Raw genomic sequence first — 24,398 nt, forward strand, 5'->3', positions numbered from 1 at the left:
AATTTGAGCTATATTTTCAAGTTATGTACTGTGCTTTAAAAAGGATTAAACCCACATAAATTATAACAAATGATCACTTCTCATTTTTGTATGTTTTATTTGTATTATGTCCTCATTACAAGAAAAGTAACTTTAAAAATACAAATCTGCTGCATCAAGTACAACTTTGACAGAGAGCAGTCATGCAACCTGCTTCAACTGAACGTGTCCAGCGGTTCCAGTAAAGGGTGCAACTTGACAGGAATGTCAAACAAGCTTTTATTTAGCTATCAGTAAACCAAAGAAATGCTACGATATTTCAGTTAACTTAATGGAAATACAATAGGATATTTACAGATATTTTTTTTGCACGTATTATGGATATAGCCTACTAAAAAAGCAAGCAAGATGAATCAAATAATCTCTGATCCCTGAATTACTTTTTTTCCCCTCTTCCCTGTCATTTTCAAAGTTTTGGCAATATCAATACAGGACAACAGAACGATGATCTGAATTTTGCATGTGTAATCTTGTAGATTAAGAGCGTCTTCATACACTGGTTCATTGTCAACTTTCTATGTAGACTTCAGTATATTAAAACTGTTATTGTGAATATTTACCAAATTGCACATTTAATGGCACTATGCAATCATTATTTTCAACTCAGTCTACAAAATCAGGAAGCCATCATTCATAACAGCCCGCAGTTTCTCACAGAAGATGGGGCTGTCTCAAACATGGTGTCTGCTCTGTGGCAGTGGATCAACAGACTGACCCCATATTCAGTTATGTCTTCATTTTCATTATTTTTTTTTTCTACTCCTGTTATAACAATGTTCTGGGGGTGGCTGGAAACTGTATTTAAACATCTAGCTTGACTAATAACAGCTGTCTTACAGTGGGATGGAACAGAGAACAGATTTCAGTCACTAGAAACCAAGAAGAAGCTGTGATACCACAAAAATTTAATACTGTTAATTAAAGCAATGACCAATGAGAAAATTGTATGCAGCATTCTTGCTGTACAATACAGTGAGTAAGTGATTGAAGAGCTCACTGCTGATCAGACAACGTGTCTGACTTCCCATCAAATATACAAGATGATGAAATACAAACCAGAGCTCTATTTACCATGCTGCTTTTAGCCCATGAAGAGCAAACAACCAATGAAATGTACGGTTCTTAGTGCAAGTTAGCATACAGGCTGCTTTCTATTAAGTGTGTTGTCTGAACAGAGGAGATTTCATCCAAAATAACATACCACATGCATAAATTCCAGATACCTCCCAAAAAAGCAATACTGCTTTGAGGAGCACTTTATTCATGGCTGCCATGTGCACATGTAGTGTACACACCACTACTGTGTTTCTGTTGAAAATGCTGCTGCTTCCTTGTTCAGAAAAGAGTCAATTGACTTGCAGACTTCCAGAAAAACATCCTCTGCTGTTCCTTCTGCATCAACCTGTCAAGGAGACAAAAAGCAATACTTCTAAGTTATAAAGGATTATCTTAAAATAGCACAAAGGGGAAAAAAAAAAAAGAAAAAAAGCAAACCACAGGTCCAGTATAAAAGAGAAGTTCTGTTTCATGTTATAAACAGTGTAGAGGAACAACTTCCATAAATATCGGCGACCAGTACAGATAGACATGAGAAGAATCTGAAAGTTTTCTTGTCTGGAGCGAAGTGCGTTGATCAAATGAGGGAGCTTAAGCTCTCTATCCCAAGTACTCATTTTAAAGTAAAATGACACCTTTGATATACAGAAAACTTTCAAAGATCATCAGAAATTGTTTTAATGTGTACTACCCTCCAAAAGAACCTTAATAGAATAACTTTGAAGCTATACCATTAATTAAATGAATAGTATTGACTTGTTAATTTATTTCTTGTCGTCTGAAGCGTCAGAGTGTGAGATGCTGTGTCTGACCCAAGGACAGTGAGCTGCCATGGGTCTGTTTCTGGGTCTCTGTATTTTCAAGTTTGCTGAATTGGCTCTGGTTCTCTTAGGCCTTTGGGCACGTTTTACAGCAGCATTCATTTTGTTGTATGACCATGACTTTTGTTAAAAGTGTTTGGATTTTTTTATAATGTAAAGATTTTGTTTTTACTTGAAGTTCTCCGGGACATTGATGTTATTTTATTGTGAACTGAGTCCAACAAAAACAAGGCCAAATTGTTATTCCGTTCAGAGGAACAGCATACTGCACTGTAGTGACAGGGAACATCACTTGCAATCATTAATGCTTCTGTGTGCTACCTACAAAACACAACGTTGCATCAGGATTTTTGAGCAATGAGTTTCATGCCCATCCTATGCAAGTAATTAGTGCTTAGGGAAGGTGAACTTTTGTCTTTACCATAGCAGCAAAAACAGCTTTCCTGCTGGCTGTGGACACCATTCCCATTGCACCCAGATGGTATTCAGTTCCTCCCACATGGAACAGTTCCTCCCTGGTGAGGGTCTGGCACTCCTGTACCCAAAATTTTGTTTCCTCTCTGCTTTGCTGTGTGTGGTGTTCCACACATGCATGCCGTAATTTGCACACATTCTAACTAGATCCATGACAAGTTTCCTGAAGCCTGTTTTTCTGAGCTAAGTGCTGCATTTTTATCTCCAAGGTGCCAACTAGGATGCCAGACAGCTGTCGTGTTTGAAGAGAACATTCCGGCCCATCGTGCTTTCTGCCACCTCTTTGTTCTGCAGGGGAAAAGGAACTTCAACTCCAAGGAGAGTATTTTTGAAATAGGCAGTGAAATTCCCCTCAGACACAGTGTTGTCTTGCAGCCAGCTCCTGTATAGCCTGTCTGCACTCAACCCACATGCTTCTGGTCTGATGACAACCAGGTGAGACTAATCCTCTGAGGGCAGTGTGAACCTGATGGCAGCCTGTTCCCTGCCAGTCTAACCAGGTCAGCCTGGGCAGATACTTTGTTCCCGTTCAGCTCAGTCACACCTGTGTAGCACAGCAAAATGTAACTGCCATACAGTTGGATGAAGCATGTGGGATTATGGCTTGATAACTGGTACATTAGGCAGGCATTCTTCAAGATGTTATCTCCACGTCTGTGGAAATGGCTGCCCTCCTCTTCCTCTGATTCCTCCTGGAAAGCTGACATAATGGGGCTGTGGCTTGCAGGGAATTAAACAGCACTGTGTGAATGCTGCCTTGAACAGACAGCTCTGAGCCCGAGGCAGTAAAAAATGCGAACGTATTCTCTATAGCTCCTGCAAGTAATGGCTATCTGTGCTGGAGCTGCAGGGTGCGTGCCAGCCTCTTGTGAGCATTTGGTGGCTCCTAAACAGCTCCGATAGTGAAGAAAAATGCAGAAAAGTGTTTAGTACTAAATGTGATACTTCACTTGTATTATATCTGAGCTTATATAGATTATCAAATACATTCACATATATAAATAGAATTTTTGTATACACTTACATTTATGTATTTAAACATATGTGCATTTGATGAATATACATCCTTTCCCCTCTTAATATGTTGGTTTCTTTTTAATCTTTATTCCATAAATGCAGCTGAATTGGATAACCAGTTTAGCCTCATCAGTGCAGCTGCCTTGCCAGAGGTGTCTCAGTGCCCTTTTCTAGAACTGGGATTGATACTCAGTTCTAGGTCTAAGCAGCTGTGGGGAAGAATCAGATTTATGAGCTTGGAAATTGCTGCCCTTTTATGACTGACTGGAATGCTGCCTTCCTAACAGTCACAGTAGAATATAGCCAAGTTTGATGGCAGCCCGGTGCTTCCTATGATGGCCTCCCAAATAACAAAAGTCCAATTCATAACGCTAACGTAACCTTGTAGAACAAAACTAACTTAATGTGGCACTGCTTCACAGCCAGTACACTTCACAGCATCAGTGGCACTTTGCAGTTCCAGGAGAGAAAACTGTATTCTTCAGATTATAAAACAACTCATGAACCATGACTGTTTTCAAAGTTATTCAAGGCTATGTTCTTATATTAAAAGCAAGATCTAGATACAATTTTATATAGTGCTTCTTGTTCTGAAACGTCAGTATGGCTCTAGATAACTTCTAATATGGAACAATGTAATGAGCTTATATAAAATGATTAAAATAATCCTCTTCATAATACAATGTTGCTCATTCTAGGATTAAAATCAGTTAATTACATTTACTGTCATCAAATCTCCACTCGTAGGTTTGGGAGTCTAGAACCCTACATATATACTGCCAGTGAGAAGAAACTGCCTGAGGAGAGGATGGCTGAGGACTGTGGTTGTCACAAAGTCAGACCAAGACTGGAATAAACTCAGTGGTTAGAAGCTTCTTGTTGCAGTTAGTCAAGGTCAGCTGTGTTGTTGCTACCATTTTTATCTCTGTCATTAAGTAAGAAATCGAGGGGAGACATGCTGCTTCCCCTATTCATGTTTGGGGTGAATTTACCTCTATCTATTATATGTAACCCTACTACTGATGTTTCTGATGTACTTTTCCACATTGATTTATCATCTAATGGGTCAAACGACCAAGGGGAGTGACAAAGAAATGCATGTTCTTTTGTTCCTCAAGTACTTACCTGCTAGGGTTAATGACTTTGACAACCTTTCAAAAGATGGAACTAAATTACACATCCACTGTCTCTATAACCATTGATCATCCCTTCTCTAAAGGGAAAATTTCACATTTGCCCCTCCCTCGATGAACTTCTAATTGGGGATATTAACATCAGAAAGTTCAGAAATGGAAGGCCACGAGGTCGTGGGTGTTTGCTGATGCAATGTGGCCATCTGCTTCTTACAGTTGTGTTTGTTTCATAATGGTTACAGGAAATGTTTGTGATAAAAATTGAATAGTTTCTACTTAGCCAGTACGTAACTTCACCTGATTTTAGAAAAAACAAAAACCCAACACTGTAACAACACTATGAGGAAGAAGGAGAAAAGAAGAAGAAAAAGAAGAAAAAGAGAAAAGGAAAATAATGAAGAAAAAGGAAAAAGAAAAGAAGAAAAATAAAGAAGAAGACAAAGAGGAGGAGAAAAGGGAATGCATTTTTACTTGAATCTACTACAGTGTTGTGCAATCTGAAATAATTAAGGTTTTTGGAATCCTTGAAAAGCTGCTCTGGGATTTGCTTGTTTCTTATAGTAATATTCCTTTTCCTCAGATGACTGTTAGAATTGGAAACTTGTATTTAAGACACCTTCTATTTTGATGTTAGGTACATAAGGATTGGTCTTGTCTTGCTTGACTAGCAAAGCATTGCTCTCCTGTATTACTTATTACCCTCCTACCTACTGTCACTTGAGAAAAGCTTTGAAGTATGAGTCAAAGATTAAAAGCAATCTTTTTATTTCCTTTTTTCTCAATTGACATTCAAAGATATTTAAATCTAGGCATGTTAAAACACAAGTACATGCTTACTAAATTTTCAAACACACTTTTCTGTCCAGCTGCCTTTGAAGTTACTGAGAAATAAATTTTAAAACATCTACCTGCTTTCTACAGCTGTCATAATACAGTTCATCCATTTGAAACATCTGCTTCCCACACAATTAGGTAACTTGCAAGTGTTGTTTTTGCGAGCAGTGCTTTCACCACTCACATTCCCAGCAAGCTCCTTGTTAAAAAGCATCTACCTGTCATTATCAACAGGTGGATATTCTGTAACTGACCATAAAAGCAGTTATAAAAAACAAAACTATATCTCCTCAACATGATTAGTTTTTAAATTAATTGGAAAGATCCTAACTCATAGTTACAACTACTTTGCCTTACAGAACATAGTTTAGAATCTTGATGCTTCAGCAGAAAAGGGCACAGAGGACGCTGTCTTTGCCAGTTTTGTCAGTTCCCCCCTTTCTCTGTAAATACATCCTGTGAGTCAGATCACAGGTCTTCCTGTGATGAGCGGCTGGAAGATCCACCAGTGTTTATTCCTGTCATGTTCACAGATATTTCATCTGCACACAAAGGTTCCACCTTTTGTGCATACCTTGTACTTGCACTGCTGTGTAGAAACACTGACAGGTAATTTTGGACAAAGAGAAATTTGAAACAGTTCTGGTCTTCTGGTAGCTTTGTCAGGTCACCGTTCTTGTTCAGAGATCAGCAGAATGGAAAAATGCTCCCTTTCCATGTATCAGATTAGTTATTTATTGTGCATCAATGCACAATAACTCTGGGTTTAGAGAATGTCATAAAATTCTCCTTGCTTAAAATGAGAATTCTGTTGCAACCACATACCTTTGTCTTTTCCATGTAAATAAAGCAAAGAGACAGCAGACTGCAGACAAAGCTCAGTCAGACCTGAATTTTTTTGTCTGCAGTGGGTTGAGGCTCCTGCCACTCATGTGTAAGGCCATTTCACATGCAAGGAATGAGCAAGCCAATTTGACAACATGGTCTCAAGCACACCTTGATGCAGCACAACAAACTAGTTCCTCCACTGAGTGCATATCAAGCCTTTAATTTCCACATCAAACCCTTTTCTGGCCTTATGCCCAGGTCTGAATTTTATATTTGCATATTTAATTTCCTGCCTGTTTCAGGACTGAAAACTTCTAGGCTGGATTGGACAAGTTAAACACATACCACCATTGCCATGTGCCACATACCACCAATCCATGGAAAATTGCCCAACTCTAAATACACTTAAAATGGAGCAATCAAATCATACCAATATGCCAGAACAATTTTCTTGTTAATTAAATCTATTTAACAATTGTGACTTTCTCCTCTGTGACAAAGCAGGGACTGACTGCTATAATTAAGCCCTGCAAGACAAAAAACACCACTTCATTTAGAATTATTACTGTGCTTAGTCACACATTGCAGTAAGGTGGCTACAAAAGGTTGATGCTGAATTTCAATGGCAGCTAGGTGGGATTTAGGCTCTTAAGATTCCTTAAAAAATCTCAACGTCCATTCCGATGGATTCCTAAGAAAGACCCTGACTGGAATCTCCAGGGACACACAGCTCACATAGGCCCTCCACAAAGGCAGGGCAGTGGAAGGATGCCACTACACCAGACACAATGTTTGAGTTGTGTGACTGACCAAGTCAGACTGTATGCGTAAACTATCTGGGATCTCTTATCCATAAAAATTATCAAGCAGCATTTCTTATACAGGCATTCCTTCAAGAAGAAAATTGCTTTGTTTCAAAATATTTGGTGCATTTGGAAGAATAATGTGGGAGGCCTGATTTTAGAAGCTGACTTTTGCTGAATATTTTTTGCAGTGTGTCTCCAAATGCTGATAAATAGCTGAACATATACGTGTTCACATCATAAGGTGTGTGGGGGAGGTCTCCCTATTTACATTTAAAATGGATGCACATCTTTGATAGCAGATATGTATTTTTCAGTTTAGTAAAAAGGGGATGAGGTAGACATATCAATACAGAGTACCTGTGTTCAAAAAAATAGAACACATTTTTCAACCTTAAAAGGATGTTTTACATGGTGATGTTTCTAAAGCTGATTTTACTGAGCTTTCATACCCAATAGTTCCACACTCAGAGGATGGAAGTATGCTAAACACCTACATTCATCAGAAGGAAGTACAGACACTGTGCAGACACTGTAAGAAAAAACAGTGTATGCACTGTTCAGGCAAAGCATGATTACTTTTTGACATGCAAACACATGTCCCACAAAAGTAATGCTAAAAGAGTGCAAAGAACACATCCAGTTTTGACCCATAGACTTGAGGAACTAATGACCTATAAACTTGTAAGAAAAGACAGCATGTTTTGTCATTGCAGAGATTGCATAAGATATAAAGAAGGCACATACAGTAGAAGTATTAAGGAATTCCAACAAGAATTCATATCAAGTGAAACACGGTAGAACATGAATGCAAAAATCTGTGTGTTAAGTGTTTAATGTAGATTCATTCTTTTGGGGGCTGTCAATTGCGTAAAGCTTCAAGAAAGAGAAACATGGTAGGTACAGCTTGCTATAGTAAGATGTGGGAGATAAAGAGAGCTCCAGTTTCCTTTTAAATTGCACTATGTTAGTATATTGTGCATTATACCGAATTCTTAATTAAAAGCAGTCTTGCATAAGGAAAGAAAATAGAAATAAAACTAGATAATTAGGTTCTTGAGTTTTAAAAATTATGTGGATTTTTTTCTCTCCCTCTGCCTTCTGGGCACTTCTTATGGGGTTAGCAAAGGACACCAAACAGGACTTTCGCTTTAGTAATCAGTTCTGTTTTTCTCAGACTATATCATTTACTCTCTCCTCAGGTCAGGAGGTGGGTGCATGAATTAACTGCATGTTTATTGTTTGGATATTTTGCAGAGGAGAATGGTTTGGGATTGGTGATTTGCATATTTGCTACATCCTCTAGAAAAAAGCTTCCATAATATTTCAAGAAGTATTTTTGGCTTCTGTAAATTTCAGGACAAGAAGAATCAGCAGGACTAGTTTTTTCCAGTTGACCATAGGGACATTTGCTGTGATGGAGCAGGGAAATATATAAAAATAAATGTAGACTTCCAATATAAATGAGATTACAGATGTGCCAACATATCCATCAGTTAATTGCACTGATGTAAGCTTTTTTGCTTCTCTGCAAAGTATTGATTAGAGAATATAAAAATGCTTTAAATATCACATTCTCAGCAGCATAAACTGAAGTAATTAACTGAAATTAATATAACTGTGTCATTTATTCCAGCTGAAAAGTATTGTGTGCAGGTCTGTTTTATTTCAGGATATCCAGTGTCAGTTGTGTAAATGTAACTAAGGGACTTTAGATTAACATAATCTTTCAACCTAATCATGAAAGCCTTTATAGAGAAACAAATCTAATATCTAAAGAAAAGCTTTCAGTGTTAAGTAAGAGATTCTATACAGATGAGGCAGCGATTCAGGATGCATTGTCAGGTTCAGGATAAAGCTGTCCTTTTATTTTTTCAAGTTGTACCACGAAACTGAGAAGTTGGCAGAAGTTGCAAACAAACCACGGAGGTGAAAGGTGAGATCAAAGTGGAAAGTGCAAAAACTAATACAGTTCATAAACAGTGTGCCAGTTCTTTTCTGAATACTGCTTATATAATGGAAGAAAGAAGCAATAATTTAATTCAAAATTTCAATCAATTTACCTTGCATAACTGTGTTTTTCTCTCATAGTATGCAGTCAGAGGTTTTGCTGCTTGGTAATAGCCTTCAATTCCTTCCTTGATGGTTTCAGCATTGGAGTGCTGACTGGTCTGATTTCTCATCAAAGAGCGACTATTCATGCTTTCTGCAGAGCAGTCCAGACAGAACACGAGTTTTGGTTCCCCAATCTAGAAACAAAGAAAAAAAATAAGTACTCAAACCAGTGGTCTGGCAAAACCTATTTTATTTGGAAATTCTATCAAAAGAGACTTCAAGAAAATTATTAGCAAATTATTTATTAGTGTAGGCAGAAATAATGCTTATTAACACCTCTTATTGTAGCAGCATTTAGAGATCCTAGTTTTCAGGATCAAGACTTGATTGGGCTGTATGCACGCAGAGAAAAAGAGATATGATCTGAAAATTCTAGCTGCTTGTCTTGAAGCTCATCAATATGTTCATTATTTGCAGTTGTTTGATAAAAGCTGGACTCACGGTCAGGAGTTGGACTCCGTGACCTTTAAGAGTCACTTTCAACTCAGGGTATTCTGATTGTACTTGATTTGTATGATTGTATTGGGATTTGATATACTACTTTGCATTTTCAAATAGGTTAATCATTTCCAAATTCTATGGGAAGCCAACCACTTAGTGTTTTATGGCTAGTGTCAGACTCATCCTGAAAGAAAGTCTGCCTTTTTCTATATAAACAACGTAAGTAAAGATTTATTTATTTTTATTCTCAAGCCTTGGCAAAACTAGAACTCTATCTACATTTGATAGTATATGCTTGGTACTTTATGGATGAAAAATAACTTGCAGGAAAGAACAATACATTCCTGATAATATTTTAGGAGACAGCCAAAAGCTCTAACCACAAATTTCTAGCATTCTTTCTCTAAGCACATAAAAAATATGGATATCATTTAGAATAAATCTTGCAGTACATTCTGACATGCCCTGCTCAGGCACCGCTCTGTCTGATACAAGGTTTTATCTGAGCAACAACTGTTGGCCTGAGTGTACAGTGATAAACTTCACTCTAGCAAGTAAAACAAAGGTGTTATAGGATCGGAGATAAGTCACAGTAATTTTTTATGCAGATATGTATTGAAGATTTCAATTATGCTTTCAGGCTTTTTCTCACTCCTTCCAGCAGGGATTGGAGAAGATTTTATTTGGAAAAACTGAGAAAGAAGTCTTTAGAAAAAATGACTTTTTCCCATTAATGACCATTAGAAATTCATGTTTTTTCCATGGTTACAGCAAAGTAAATCTCAATTACTGATGCATGGAAATCATTGTCACTGCCCCAGTTTGCATTTCATAAAAGAAGAAATATTCTATAGGTAAATATTTCATGTTAGGATTTGACTGGGGATGGCTGGATTACACTGACCTTTCTACTACCATAATGTCTTTCTAAGAGACAGCTGAATTGAAGGGATTATTTTGGACAGTTCAATGACAGGCTTTTTTCCAAGCATTTTTTTCCACACAGCTCAGAAAACATTAATTCCATTAGCATTAGCAGTATTAGGTTTGGGGATTTAAAAAGCGAGCAAGGCAGTTTTAGCAGTGCAGAGATTTGAATTGAGAAGTTAGAAAGAGATGTGTAATCAATGATTTCAACGAATGCCCTTTTGTCTAATTGGCAGGAATTTATTTCCCCCCAACTCCTCATAAGGATTTTCATGATCTTGTCTAATTTATAATGGTATAAATGAGTAATAATAGTATCTTGTTTGACTGACTGATTTGCTAAGGAAAAACCCATGTGGTTCTCGTAAAGGTTTCAATACTCGTATTCTCTTGATTTCAACACATTACAGAAACATCATTCTTAAGTGTTAAAAATTGCAAAAGGTAAAAGTAATGTCCCTATCGAATTTATAGCAATTTTTATAGCTTTTTTTTTCTTAAAGAAGCTACTCAACCTGGTAATGTGGAACTTGTATTTAATAGTGTTTTCTACTTCTCACATATAATAGAAAGATTGAGGAGGGAACAAAGGATTGCAAGCTTTTGCTTCTCTAGAATTATAGCTAGTAAAAAAAAATTATTTCTTAGAAGGCACTGGGCAGAACTTATGAGACAGTAAGCTATTTCTACATAGCTAATTCTAATAAGAGCTGACAAGCTTTTAAGTAGAAGCACTATTTCTAAAGTCTTCTAAATAGAATATCTCTTTGTTAACAATTAAAATGCTTTTTGCACATCATGTAGATCTATAGCATTATTCATATGCACTTTGACACCATTAATATATAAAGCCTTATGCTCCAACTAATTTCATTCAATTATAGTGTAGGAAGTTTCTGACCACTCTTCAGAAGGAGCTGCAGAGCATTATCTCAATAATGACTCATTTAAAAAAAGCTTCGTAGAATTTCTGAGCAGGCAAATTTACCCTGTGAAGACTGAAGTGAATGCATTGATTCACAACAGGTATGACAGCATATTCAACGATAAACTTTGGGGTCTTTGTATTTTATTGAAAATATCAAAGAAGGCTTAGGACTATGCGATCTTTTGCTATGTCCCAGTGTCTATTGGAACTGGTAATCAGCTAAATAAAGCAGATACTTTTGAGAAGAAAATAGATTATTCATTCAGGAGGCTTGTATAGAGTATTTTCTGCAGATTTAGAAATGAACAGCTGAGATTTTTTAAGTAAGTCTTTGCACATTCTGAGGAAATCAGTAACTCTCTGAACTGCCACACAGCCACTTACAAAACACTCTTTCTATGGCTGTTACCTGTAACTCATCACAAAAACTTTGCTGATTCAAAGTGGCAGCAAGCTTTAGCAGAGGTCACTCAATAGCAAGAAATTAACCGTGGTGACACAGACCTTCATGTGTCTTTCATGAGAAGAGAAGCCCCCATCCACTAGAAGTAGAAAACAGATGCTAAAAATCATAATTTCAACTACATGACAATTGCTCTTTGTTTTTATTACATCTAGTTAAAATTAGCCTTCTGCTGTAGGCAAGTGCAAAAGCCCTAGTCACTGTATTGATGATATGATCAGCATCAAAGTTATTCTTTGGGCTGTTGGATTGGCTCTTTATAAGTCCCCCCTGCAATCAATTGAAGGTGGTTTCCCAAGCAGAAGCAGAAGTACAGTTGTATCTTAACAAGAGTAGTAACAGAACTACAGACTCACCTTGCTCTCAAACTCTTCTGCTTCTTTCAGCTCACGGGGATAACCATCAATCAGAAATCCTTTTGTGTCTTCTAAACTGGTGATCATGGCTTCTTTCAGTAGCTCTAGGACAATACCCTGCATTGGAAAGAAAGGGAGTTACTTGATTAATTGATTAATAAGAATAGCTCGTATCTTTATTTGCTACACTGACTTAGGCCCTTAAGAATCACTCTGATCTGGTTTGCTAAAACCACATCCTATGATTGCAGGTGTTTTTCTTTGGTATCTGCACATGTTTTGCAATCCTAGCATTGCAACATCCTTGAGCTTGCAAAGTATCCTCTAAGTAGTTGGGGATATTTTGTAGTTTCAAAATTAATTTTAGTATCTGTGAAACTTTGCGGGCACTGCTGCATTTTCTAATCTAATTGCATTTGCTATGTCACTGTTATAATTATATTACATGGAAAGTGTTAAGAGACCCCATCTGATCAATCTCACTGAGGAGCAAAGCAATCAAAATCAAGCCTCAGCATAGCTTTTAGTTTCCCCTGAGCAGCACTTCCCAATTTCTTTCATTAGTAAACACACTCTACAATCTAACTGCACTTGCTGAAGACCCATCAAGAGTTCAGGCTGCAGACCTGCTATGTAAAAGTCAAGTCCAGCTGAGAACAACACTGTCTTCATGGTCTCCATTAAACTGCAGTCCAGCTGCTCTGGGATATCAGCCAGCTCTGCAGGAAACCACTGCAGGTATTGTAAATTAGAATAGCTGCTAGAAGTACCAGCTCTGAATCTGAAATTCAAAGCTATAAAATGTACATAAAGTTTCTATTTCCCATACTTATTCTTACATATTGCAACGCACAGCACAGCATCTGTCTCACTGTATTTCATGATTCATTTGTATGGTGTATGGAACTCAAATGTAAATTACTCCAGGCATAGAAGAAGGAAACAAGTGTCACATATCTGGCAATGAAGATTCTCTCTCAAGTTGCAGATTCCTTTTCCTTTAATAGGAATCATCTCTTATTCTCTTATTTCCACCCTTTAAAACCATCTACATACTACTGCCTTTGTAAACTGTTAGGACCCCAAATAAAATTGTATCTTACTCCAGGCACAGGTTCACCACATTCCATGATGTCTTTGATAAATTTACTTCTCTCTGATAGTGATGATAACTCATTTTGGAGGAGGTCAGCAGCAGACAGATGAGTAAATCCATATTTCTTGGCTAACTGTTCACACTGGCTGCTTTTGCCAGACCCAGGGCCACCTTTGTGAGGAAGAATATCAAGAATTAGAAAGGAATAAATATCTTCCTTTTCTCAATTTATAGCAGCTAAGCAAATGGAAAGAAATTGATGACTGCCTACTTTGCTTCTTTTTTTTTTTTTTTTTTTTAGCACAGAACCTCTACACTGGAACAAGTCATATATTTCCCTTCTGATATCCCACAACGCTGACTCAAAAAGTGTGTTCTGAAATCAAGGAGCCAAAGAATAAAATGTTTTGCAGAAGAGAACTTGTTCCTAAAGCACAATTACCATGTCAGTGAAAACCATTAAACAGACAGGGAGCAGGGTAGTGTGTTGATTCAGTACACATTCAGGCTTGCTAGTTACAACAAACATTAGCAAGCTGATCTTGCTAATGTTGCAAAACAGTAAAATTCCTGCAAGGGAAATATTTTGCCCCCCACTTGTGGAATGAAAAGATATAAACACAGTTGGTGACACCTGTCTGCATTACAGGGCACACATGGAAGTGGAGCAACCAAACCCATTTGCACTATGGCAAATGCAAAAGCAAAGCTTCACTGTGCTTGCTGCCTTTCCCTCTAGCTAGATGGCTCCCACAGGTGCTGGTACACCTGCTGAAGCAGCTGAATGCGGGTGGAGGCCTAGTCCTATTGCCCCTGCAGTTGCAGATTTGTCTTGCTCTTTGTGCACGCTGCACGGTGCTGTGAGGGCCTGGTGCTCTGCATGGCACCTTGTCAACACTCATTCTGCTTGTATTTAACTGAGAACTGGAAAACCACCTTGTGTCAGAGCAGACTCCATTACTCCGGTGAAGCTGCTGAGGTGATTCTTCCCCTGGCTGAAGAGAAGGTACCTGCTGTTCACCACAGCTGTGGACTGGGCGCTCCTCTTCCCCTCCCCCAGAGGCCCACAGGTGACAGCAAATGTGAGCTGGGTAAGAAATATCTCAGGAGATGCACCTGTGTCCTTCAGCAGGACAGCTGCCACTGCACCAAGAGTTCTCAAACACCACCTCTTTACAAGTGTCCATTCTGGGGTCTGCTCATAAATGATGGATGCCTTGTGCTCAATGTGCTGGCACCCGTCCCATCTCCTTGTAGGAGGTAGCTGCTCCTCCATCCTTGCTATGAAGCCCACTCTGTGAAAGGCTCAGCACCCTGTTAGCTGCTAGCTGAACAGCCACAGCTGCCCCACTCCTGCTAGAGAGATCAACAAAATGGAGGAAAGTTATTTCTCATGGATCCTGCTCCCGTGGTGGAGACCTGTAGAGCTGCTGGAAGGAGCTGAGGTAAGCATCTGTGGGGGGAGCAGAGGAGCCATGTGGGCGCCAAGGGTGGGGGAAGCATGGAGAGTAAATTCACGTCAGGAAATGGAGATTGTGGGGAGAAATGATCTGGGTGTGTGGCAGTTGGAAGTGCTTTTATGATCTTTGATGGATTTATTCAGAAGAGCTGCTGCAGTAGGAGGTAATTATACCCTTGCAGGTAGACAGGACTCAAAATCAAGAGGTAGAGCTAAGACTGAACAAAATGAAAGATAAAAGTATGCTTTACTATATAGTTGTGGTTTTTTTAAGCATATGACTTGTGTGTTTTTTGAGACTCAGAACTATGGCTATTTGGATCCACTGTGTGGACTTAAGATACTAGAAAATACGCAATGCTAAGCAACATGATTTTCCTTGTTTATCTTTCTGTGAATGAACATAGGATTAATGCTTCCAACATGCAGTGAATTTGGCATTATCTCATCTTGACCAGAAAGTTTTAACTTTGGCATTCAATTTAAGAAATAATCTTACAGTACTGTAGCCGAGAATAAAATTTGGGTCATAAGGCAATAGCAAGGAAGGAACAGTTTTGTCTAGAGTAAGCTGCAGTCTGCTACTTCAGATTCACAAACATAATTATCAACTTGTGGTGTGAGATTCACACTTGCACTATGATTTTATCTAGAAGTGTCTTTGTCACAGTTATTTTCTTTTCAGTGTAGGTTACATGTTGCTTTAAGATGAAGAAAAATTTTCTTTTGTAAAAACAGTCACTGGAAGAAAATACGGTCTGCGTAAAATTAACTATAGAGAAATAGATATGGAGCCATAAAGGGCAAATCACCTGTAAGTGTCTGTAATGATAAATTATTTCTGGTCATTTTTTTAGATTAGTAAATTTGTATGTGCTTGTGCTTGATTACATATTCTGTCTTCTGGCTTTAATTCTCTAGCAGAGCAGCCATTTCATGCTACCTATTTGGTGTACACCCACTATTAAATTAAAAAAAAGAAAAGCTATAAAAGTTACTTTATTCTGCTTCTTATGTAACTTCTTCAGTGTCTCTTTGCATACTAAATAAAGCTAGATCTTTTGCAGAAATGACAATGCGAGAGCAATTTTAGGTTGTTTAGCTTGAAGATAAATACTTTAGAAAGCTAGTATGTTTCTGTAATACTTGTCTTTTTAGTATTTTAAAATAGAATGCTTTCAAACATGCAGGACATATGCCAAAATAAGCATTACTATTCTGCCAAAACATCCAAGTTGCCCATGTTTATTTTCATAGAAAAATTCCAGCAAAGCTGAACTTAAAATGCTGAGCCCTTTAAAGAGCAAAAGATGTAATTAAATAACAGCTATGTGGTGAAACTGATAATGGCCACTAGTCTCAATTTTGCATCATTTGATGAGTAGCAAAGCATTCTATTGCTTGACAAATATATGCGACCCACTTCACATATTCTTGTGTTTTTCATAGTGACAAATGAGCTTGCAACTCTTGTTTTCTCTGATTTGAAAAGAGATTGAATGCCTCCAGGCACTTCCTCATTCCTGAGGTCTGAACATACTCAGTGCTTATGCCAGCATTAATTTATCTAGCTGAAATTCAAGTATTAGTTAACTCCTCCTTATTATTATCTTATCTCCTCCTGAAGGCTGGAATGTAACGTGACTGTGAAAGAGCTATCAAGGTGGGAAAGGATGGTAAAGAGCATTTCCTTACTAATTAGTACTTTCCTCCTGCTCGGGGTATGTGCTTAAAGGAGTGCTGTATATGTAGCTTCAACAACACTAACTCTACAGTTGCGTTGTACCAACCTGTAGTATTGCACTTCATTCTTTCATAGTCTATGCATCTTTCTAAGAAATTTGACAAAAATAGTCTAATTTATTAAAATCTATAATGATCAACAGCTTTATAGTATGTGTAACAAAAGCTATTACAAAGATGAGAAGCCTTCACTAGAACTTATTACAGTTTTTCAAACATAAAAAAAACTTGAGGTGGTGAAATTTCCACAATAGCTCAGCTATCCAAAAGAGGAAAACAGGCCCACGTTTTTTTGTTATGAAGGCGTATGACTCTTTGTGAACACTATCAATTTTCTGGTATGTTGTCATCCTTTACTCTGCCTGCATCTATTTTGGACAAAGCTGGTGTTAACCTGTGACAGACTGATTCACAGTAGCTTGCTATTCAGAGTTAGTCATGTTCTTTTCTGATTTTCAAATATGACATGAAGTTAGAAGAGGAAAAGTGTAGAAAATACCTAGAGAAACTGAATGTGCCATGACTTGTAGAAAAACGTGGAATTAGTATGTGAGTTTGAACTTGAGTTGCGGTGGGCTTTGGCACAGTTCCTATAAGCAACTGACTATGGGGAACTAATGACCAAGAGTGACCCAAATCTTCCTTGTGAAGACCTGAGGTTGCTAGAGCTGGGATGACATGGATAGACCTTGATGAGGTAATGGATGGTTTCCACTAGCTCTTAATTTTCTTGTTCAGGGTCACAGCTGTGTTAGTGCAGGAGGGGAGCTCTGTAAGCTCCTGCTGGAGCTGACTACACAGCTTCCTCCTCAAAAACAAGACAATGGGAAAATGGAGCCTGTGTGAGCTGCTGCACTGAGGGACTTGAGGCATTCCTTGAGCCAAAGGCATAATTGCAGTGGTCAAAACAAACATGTTATTACTGAGTTTGTACTCAAGATGTGCTTTGTTAATACCAAAACTGCAAACCACTTTTTGTTGTCCTTTACTTACAGAATCCAAGTACTAGCAGTTCTTCAATGCTAGCATGCTTGTCTATTGTTATTACTGCTGTGTACCATACGTATTGCTTTCAAGCTCATTTATGAACTTAATTAAATATCATAAATTCAGAAATTAGGGAGGTGGCATCACTCAGTGAGATTAACCTTGGAATCCTCTGTATCTCTCTCTGCACTCTGTGATACAAAAAGTGAGCAAATACTCAGAACTTGAGTGCTACGCTAAGCATAAAGTTACATGTCATTCTGCATATTGTTCTTCCTACAGACAAGGTTATGATTTAAAGGTCTGCACACCATCTTAGCATGGGTTTCTGTTCCATATTATATTGATTCAACTGCCTGTGAAATTGTATAAGAAGATCTTAGGATAAATAACTCTCTGGCAGCACTGCTGACTTAGGTGGTCACCTTTCCCAATTTAATTATTGGCTGCAGAAGTGCTTCATGGAGAGTGGTTCAAAGGCAGAAAAAGAGGTCTCGGTGGGTGGGGAGAGATGACAGCTGCCTGAGCAGCACTTCTGAATTTTTAACTGCAGCCTGCACTAGATCTCTGAAAGATCTCAGTTTAAGAAGTCAAGCCTTACACTCGCTCTACCTCAGGCCCTCATCACCCCCAAACTATGAAAGACTGCAATTCTAGGCTTGCAATTCAAGTGCACTGGTCTGGCCTGGAGCACAAGATCACAACCATGAATTGATGGTGGAGGGAGCTGGGACTGCTGCAGGGAACAAGCAGGGTCAGGAATAAGCAACGTGAGCCATTTGTGAGCTGGCTTTGCTGTCAGAAGCATTAGCAAAGCAGAACTCTCATACAGACAGCCTGGGATGTCTCTGTTTTAAGCTTGCTAGGTCTTATGAGTGTATTGTATACCAGACAGTATGGGCATTTACATAAAATGCCAACAGCAGGATTTACAAGAATATCAAAATTTATTTTAAAATGTTTTAATTTCTAGACCTTCTTTTTGTAGTGAGTATAATCTTTGTAAGGTGGAAATGTGCTTGCAGGTGAAACTTAGCTGTACAATGGAGCTCAGAAGTCAGAACTGAAAGTAAAAGAATCTGTCAAACTATTCTTATGTTCAGGCTATGATTTTGGGAGGCCTTGATCAATTTAGCTACCTGAATTACTTATACAAATACAAAAATCTTAGCTACAGAACATGGCGTTTGGAAGCTCCTAAATACCACCTCATCTGATGCTCAGGTATTATTTTAGTCTGAGTGAAACCATATAGGAATGATACTGCATTAAAAAATAAATAAAATCCTTTTTTTCTGAAAAATGATTTTAACCAGAAGACATCCTGGAGTGCATGCTGGCAGCGATGTGATGTCCTGGGGACATGACCCACAATATCACTGAGGCTTTTCTCTTAGAGAAAACATACTGGTTCTCCTTACATAGAAAGTCAAAGAAAGCAGCTTTCATCTCTTTTCGCAGCTGGCACTTTGACTGATTTGGGTTTAAATTGTCAGTACTGCTCATGCTCTGCCTGTCTGATTGTAGAAGGACCTTTAATACAAATATTGTAGAATAATTTAGGTTGGATGGGACATCATCTGGTAAGTTAGATAAGGTTGTTCAAGGTTTTTGGGCAGTGATATATCTTGGACAAATAGTGTTTTGTTGTTGTTCTCCCCCTCCCCCCGTATGCAGAGTTTGCAGCTGATAATACTTTATCTGCAAATGTAGATGGGGATAATGTCTTCAGAGTGCCAGCTGGGAAGCTGGTCCTATTTATCCTTACCTTAAAACACTTAAGTTTAAGAGTAAGTGGGGAGTTTGCTTCTGGTGCAGTAGAATTCCTGGAAATGTTCTGCTTAGGTTTCAGCTTCAGCCAAAGTCAAAGGCTGTGTTTTACAAAACTCCTGTGAGAGGATGGGGAGGGATAATGTACCCACTAATGCTGTTAGGAAAGACAATCTTCTGGATGTGCTATTGCGTATTGCATTAGCTAAGTATGATAAAGTCATGAACTGATCATTGTGGTTAAGTCTACTTTTCACATTGCTCTGATGAAAGAGTAGAGTTTTGTTCTTGTTAGAAGAACTCTGCTTGATTTTAAACGAAGCAATGTTTCTTTCCAAGTAACTAGTACTAAGCTTTCAGTTGGAACTTGTTAATCTTCTAGTTTTAATGTGCTTTTTTTAAAGGTTCTTCCATGTATTTGTGCCTTATTTTAGTCCCATCAGTATGGGACTAATATGGTGGTTTTTCTCAGTGAACTTGCAGAAAACAAGAATATTATAGACCTTGAGTCTGCAAAGCCTCGGTGCACACTAAGTATTGTGCAAGGTAATGGCATGTTAATGACATGCTAAGGAAATGCATGAGTGAAATCTGTTTACAAAAGATGTTTCAGAAAGACCTCATTTTTCACCTGCAGTTATGAATAACATCTTAACTAAAGCTGGTGAGTCAGCTTTGTCATGAGGTCACCCAGCAGTGCTGTAACTGCACAAGAACTATGATTGTTTTGCATTAGTTTGCACTTTAATGTATCTCCTGCTCAGAATTTCACAGGGTGATTGTTGGCACGGTCACTCGCAGGTTAAGAACGTGACATTACATCCTAATTCCTTTTCTAGAGACTGAACAACTATGGTTGAATACAAGCAAGTGATGTGCCCAGGTGGTCAAGAAGGCCAATGGTATTCTGATTTGTATGCAGCCAGCAGGAGCAGGGAGGTGACTGTCCCTCTGTGCTTGGGGCTGGTGGGGCTGCACCTGGAGTGCTGTGTTCTGGGTTTCTCACTACAAGAAAAGACACAGAGGCCCTGGATCGTGTCCAGAGAGGGGCAATAGGGCTGTGAAATGTCTTGAGGAATGGCTGAGGGAACTGGGAGCTTGTGGGTGAGGTTAATGGGCACGATGGTGGTGAGTTGGCTGTTGAACTAGATGACCTTATAGGCCTTTTCCAATCTTATTGATTCTATAACTGCACTATAGATACTCAGCTAAATAATTATGCTAATCTTTAGAAGAAATCACATACTTATAATCAAAGCTTAAGAAAAAACATGGATTTTTAAATTCAGTTAGACAAAAAAAAATCTACTTACCGACTATAAAAAAGATGTTTGATTTCTTCAAGTCTTCTGAAAAATCTAAGATAAAAAATAAAAGTCATTCCACTGGCAACATCTACTTGTATCAGCCTTGCTGACTTTCCACAGAGTGATCTATTTTTTTTTTAACTGGATTTGCTTTCTGCTCTGTGTTGCGGAAGAAACAATCACCTTGTTCATTTATCTCCCACCCTTGTAGCTGTTACTGAAGATATGATTTTAAGAAAAAAAAAAACTTGAAAGCTAGACTTTGCCTATATAAATCATCTTTAAAAAAAAAAAAAAGAGCATATGCACAATAATGTAATAATTTGCCTTCCATTGTATCTTTCTCTTAATATATAATTAATTCATGGCTGGTACAGAAATTGGTTCACAACCCATTCAGATGTTATTTGGTGTACTACATCAGAGATATAGCCTTAAATTCCTCTGAATCTCAAATTCAGCCAAATAATAATCTCAATTGAAATCCAGGCATCTGCTATTTTAGTTTCTACCAGAATTCTGGTGCTACAGCACTACTTTTTGCTTAATTGTTGGGTATTTTTGTTTGTTTGTTTGTTTCTGGCCAGCTCCCAGTCACTACCCCGTTTATACCAAGGTAGAGGGTGGACCTGCACCATGTGTGTCTGCTGGAAGTTTGTCATTAACTACTTGCAACACACGCTCATTTACCTCATTTACTTTTGTTTCTTATGCTGTGTAGAAGCATCTACATCTCTTGTTATGTACTGTTGTTAAATTTAAAAGGTTTAAAAGGTAAATAAACTCACCTCCCGTGCTTTCATAACCAGAAAAACTTGACTGATCCTCCTCCTGTTAATTAAGCAATTGACAAATTGAAATGGATTTTTCTTGCAGAGTAGTTTGCATTTCTTCTTCTATTTACTTATCTCTAGGTCTTCATTTTCTAACCTCTGAGCCTTAATCTATGTTGAAAGATGATTTACAATGTCACTGGAATGCTGTTTGTGTCTGTAGAATGTCAACCTGGAGAACCCAAGGTAAATGGGGAATTTACTGGCCCCGATCTTTTCTTCTTTTGTAAAGAACACCTTTGTGTGTTCTAGTTTCCAGCTATGCAGTTCCAGTCTATCATGTAAGCAGCCCAGGTACATGCTGGATTGATTTTGAAGTGTGGTGGTGTGATGAGCTATAAGTGATGGAAAGGCACCATTGGAGCAGTGGTAGAAGTGAACTACAGTGAAAAGACAAAATTTGTCTTTGTTCTGAAACAGTTTGAATTTGTTGACCTTCAGAATACATTGCAAGATGCAACTTGTTACAGGGGCTGCAGAACTACAAAGAGGGATCAGGCAAGGGAAATGGAGAACTTGGTATGTTTTTTTTTTCCTGATGCTCATCGCTTGGAATTATTTTGCCATGTACTGTATATATAACCACTGAAGAATTATGGATACTGACCAGCAAGAGAGTCAGAGCAAGAACTGTTTGCTGTTCTTAGTTATAAGAACAATATAGGTATATGCAGGACATAGGCTAGGTTATGTAGTGTCAATACATTAATATAATCACTGCCATAATAGAGTCCATAAAATAATCATAACCTTGACAATAACATGCATATCTTACAAGATCAATGTCTAATATCAGCACAAAACACATTATGCTGGTTCTCTGAAAATAAACATTTAGAGTGGACAAGGTTATGTCCAACACACGTATAGAGTTAACAGGCTGCAGTCGTTTGGAGTTCTGACACTATGCTGAAGCAGAAATAGCCACCGTCAGAAACGTGTATTGCTGCATGAACAGATGAAGTGGAATGAGCAGCGTGGTGACCAGAAGGAACAAACTACTGGCTGCTCTAATTCATGGGGGTCCTGCACTGCATTTGTGGATTTCTCCCTGTCTTCCCATTATCACTGAAACACAAGCACTCTTCATTAGGCTGAAAAGCCATTACATTATCACATTGAATGCTTTCATTCTGTGATTCTCAGCCTATGACGCTGCAGCAGAACTGCTTTAACTTTGTCTTTTTAAAACATACTACTAATAAAAGAAAGTTTGGAGGGGAGTATTTTGGGAAAATAAAGTAAAAATAAAAGATTAATTTCTTCCCTGCAATTCAAGTGACAGTATTAACCATGCACGCTTTTTCTTTGAAGTAATAATACAAGAATACTTGCATACAAGAATACCTTGCAGAGGACACGTTACATACAGAAAGCCTGGTCTGAGATTCAGCCTTTTATCATGCCTTTGAAGTTTATGAATGCAAATAGTCTTAGGCACAGAGTTTAAAGTTTCTTTAAAAATCAAGATTGCAGTCGCAAGTTTACCCTACAGTCAGATGAATGAGGAAGTACTTCTACCAAGTAATGCAGTTTCAAATCATGTATTTTGTTCTACCCTGTAATTGCAGAATGGAATTGTCTCAGTAACCCCACTGGGCTGCTCAGAGCAGCAGGTGATAATAAAAGTAATAATAAAGGTGATAATAAAGGATTCTGGGAGTCAACTCAGCATCAGTCTGGTGTGAGTGGAGCTACTGGCCTCGACAGAACAAGCTCCCCATATTCAGAGGCTAAGTCACTATCGAAACTTTGTTTTTGCAGAGATTTCAGTGGCACCCAACTCAGAGTGGAAAGAGGTCCTGACAGCTTATCTCTTGTGGAGCTGTGAGAAAAGTCAGGAGGAAGAAGAATAAGGCCACAGTTAATCTGGTTCTGATTGTAAGATACTCCTCCATAGCTGAGAACCATCTTGCCCCTTTCTTCCCAAACTCCCCAGAAGTACAGCCACTTTGCCTGCTGATCTGTGTGAAGAGAGCATACTGCCTTCATAGCCTGTAGTTCTTTTTAGACAGTGGCAGAGGCTGGTTAATCCCAGTCTGCTTGTGTCGCGTTTGACAAGATCTAATTGTGTGTTTTCAGGAGTAGGTCTCTAACTTGTAACAACTTCATCTCTGGCTTGAAAGCACTGTTCTGCCCAGTTGCCAAAGTGGTATGGAAAAGAGCTGTTGGATTTAGTTAGTGTCACCGGATCCTAAAATATAAATTGGCTATTGCTATCAGAAATATAGTGACAGAGTAGCAGAACAGTTTCAATATTCTTAGCATAGCTGTTTGTGTTTAATTGAAAGCCAGGTGAGGAACAGAACTTTTGCTAATGAGCTCTAGAGGAAAGTGTAATTTCAGCTGCTGTTAAAGCCAGGTAACGTCTACAAATATTATCTGGAAACATATCAGTCAGTGGGGCACACTGGTCACGTAACTGCTTTGTCAATATAAACAGTATATTGGATTCTATACAGCCAGCAAACTTCTCCATCTGTCTCTAGCTGATATTTGCCTTCAGAGTTGGAAAATGCGGGCTTCTGGCTTGTCATGTAACTTGTTAGCAGTAAATAACTGAATGGCAGTGTGTACGTACAGGTTAATGAGTATAAGTTGTGCCTGTCATTGCTGGATGTGAGGTTATTTCCATAATAAAACAAACTGACAGAAAGTCACAGTTTGCAACAAGGAGATGACACAGAATTCTCCAAATCTCTGAGTTTTGCTATTAGTGAACTTGAACACTTACAAAATATCACTTCAGAAAAAGCAGTAAAACATTTTTTTTTCCTAATGGGACTTTTTTGTTAGGATTCAAATATGATTGCTGTGAATGTTTGTTGCCTGAGGTGAGAGGTTTTCTGTTTCAGTCTCTGTTTCAGTCCTTTTTTTTTTCCCTCCCACATTAATAAGTTCTTACTGCCCTATTGTTGCTGCATGCTTTGTAAAAATAGTGGTGTAAAGTGCCTGATACGTTTTATTC

At 38.3% G+C, this 24,398-nt stretch overlaps 2 protein-coding genes across 3 annotated transcripts in view; one reads left to right on the plus strand and one right to left on the minus strand.

Annotated features, from left to right (window-relative positions):
* Positions 1 to 4,278, plus strand: part of ZZZ3 (zinc finger ZZ-type containing 3) — a 38,197-nt gene extending 33,919 nt beyond the window's left edge. Inside the window, exons 11-12 of one of the 2 annotated variants that reach the window (XR_002118320.1) lie at positions 2,600 to 2,825; positions 4,155 to 4,278. Coding sequence is in view for 1 of the 2 variants with exons in the window: in XM_019618842.1 (XP_019474387.1) it covers positions 2,600 to 2,635 (36 nt within the window). In the remaining variant the exon portion in view is untranslated. Of the gene's footprint in view, positions 1 to 2,599 lie in introns of both variants that reach the window. The other variant, XM_019618842.1, reaches the window with a different exon arrangement.
* The window catches only part of LOC100540132 (adenylate kinase isoenzyme 5), a 35,425-nt gene continuing 12,130 nt past the window's right edge, over positions 1,104 to 24,398 (minus strand). Inside the window, exons 2-7 of the mRNA XM_010716235.3 lie at positions 21,386 to 21,428; positions 20,604 to 20,648; positions 13,339 to 13,502; positions 12,236 to 12,352; positions 9,069 to 9,254; positions 1,104 to 1,441 (exon numbers count right to left, since the gene is read on the minus strand). Coding sequence (XP_010714537.1) covers positions 1,337 to 1,441; positions 9,069 to 9,254; positions 12,236 to 12,352; positions 13,339 to 13,502; positions 20,604 to 20,648; positions 21,386 to 21,428 — 660 coding nt within the window. The 3' untranslated portion in view covers positions 1,104 to 1,336. The remainder of the gene's footprint in view (positions 1,442 to 9,068; positions 9,255 to 12,235; positions 12,353 to 13,338; positions 13,503 to 20,603; positions 20,649 to 21,385; positions 21,429 to 24,398) is intronic.

Source organism: Meleagris gallopavo, chromosome 10, assembly GCF_000146605.3.
Source record: "Meleagris gallopavo isolate NT-WF06-2002-E0010 breed Aviagen turkey brand Nicholas breeding stock chromosome 10, Turkey_5.1, whole genome shotgun sequence".
Classification (NCBI taxonomy): domain Eukaryota; kingdom Metazoa; phylum Chordata; class Aves; order Galliformes; family Phasianidae; genus Meleagris; species Meleagris gallopavo.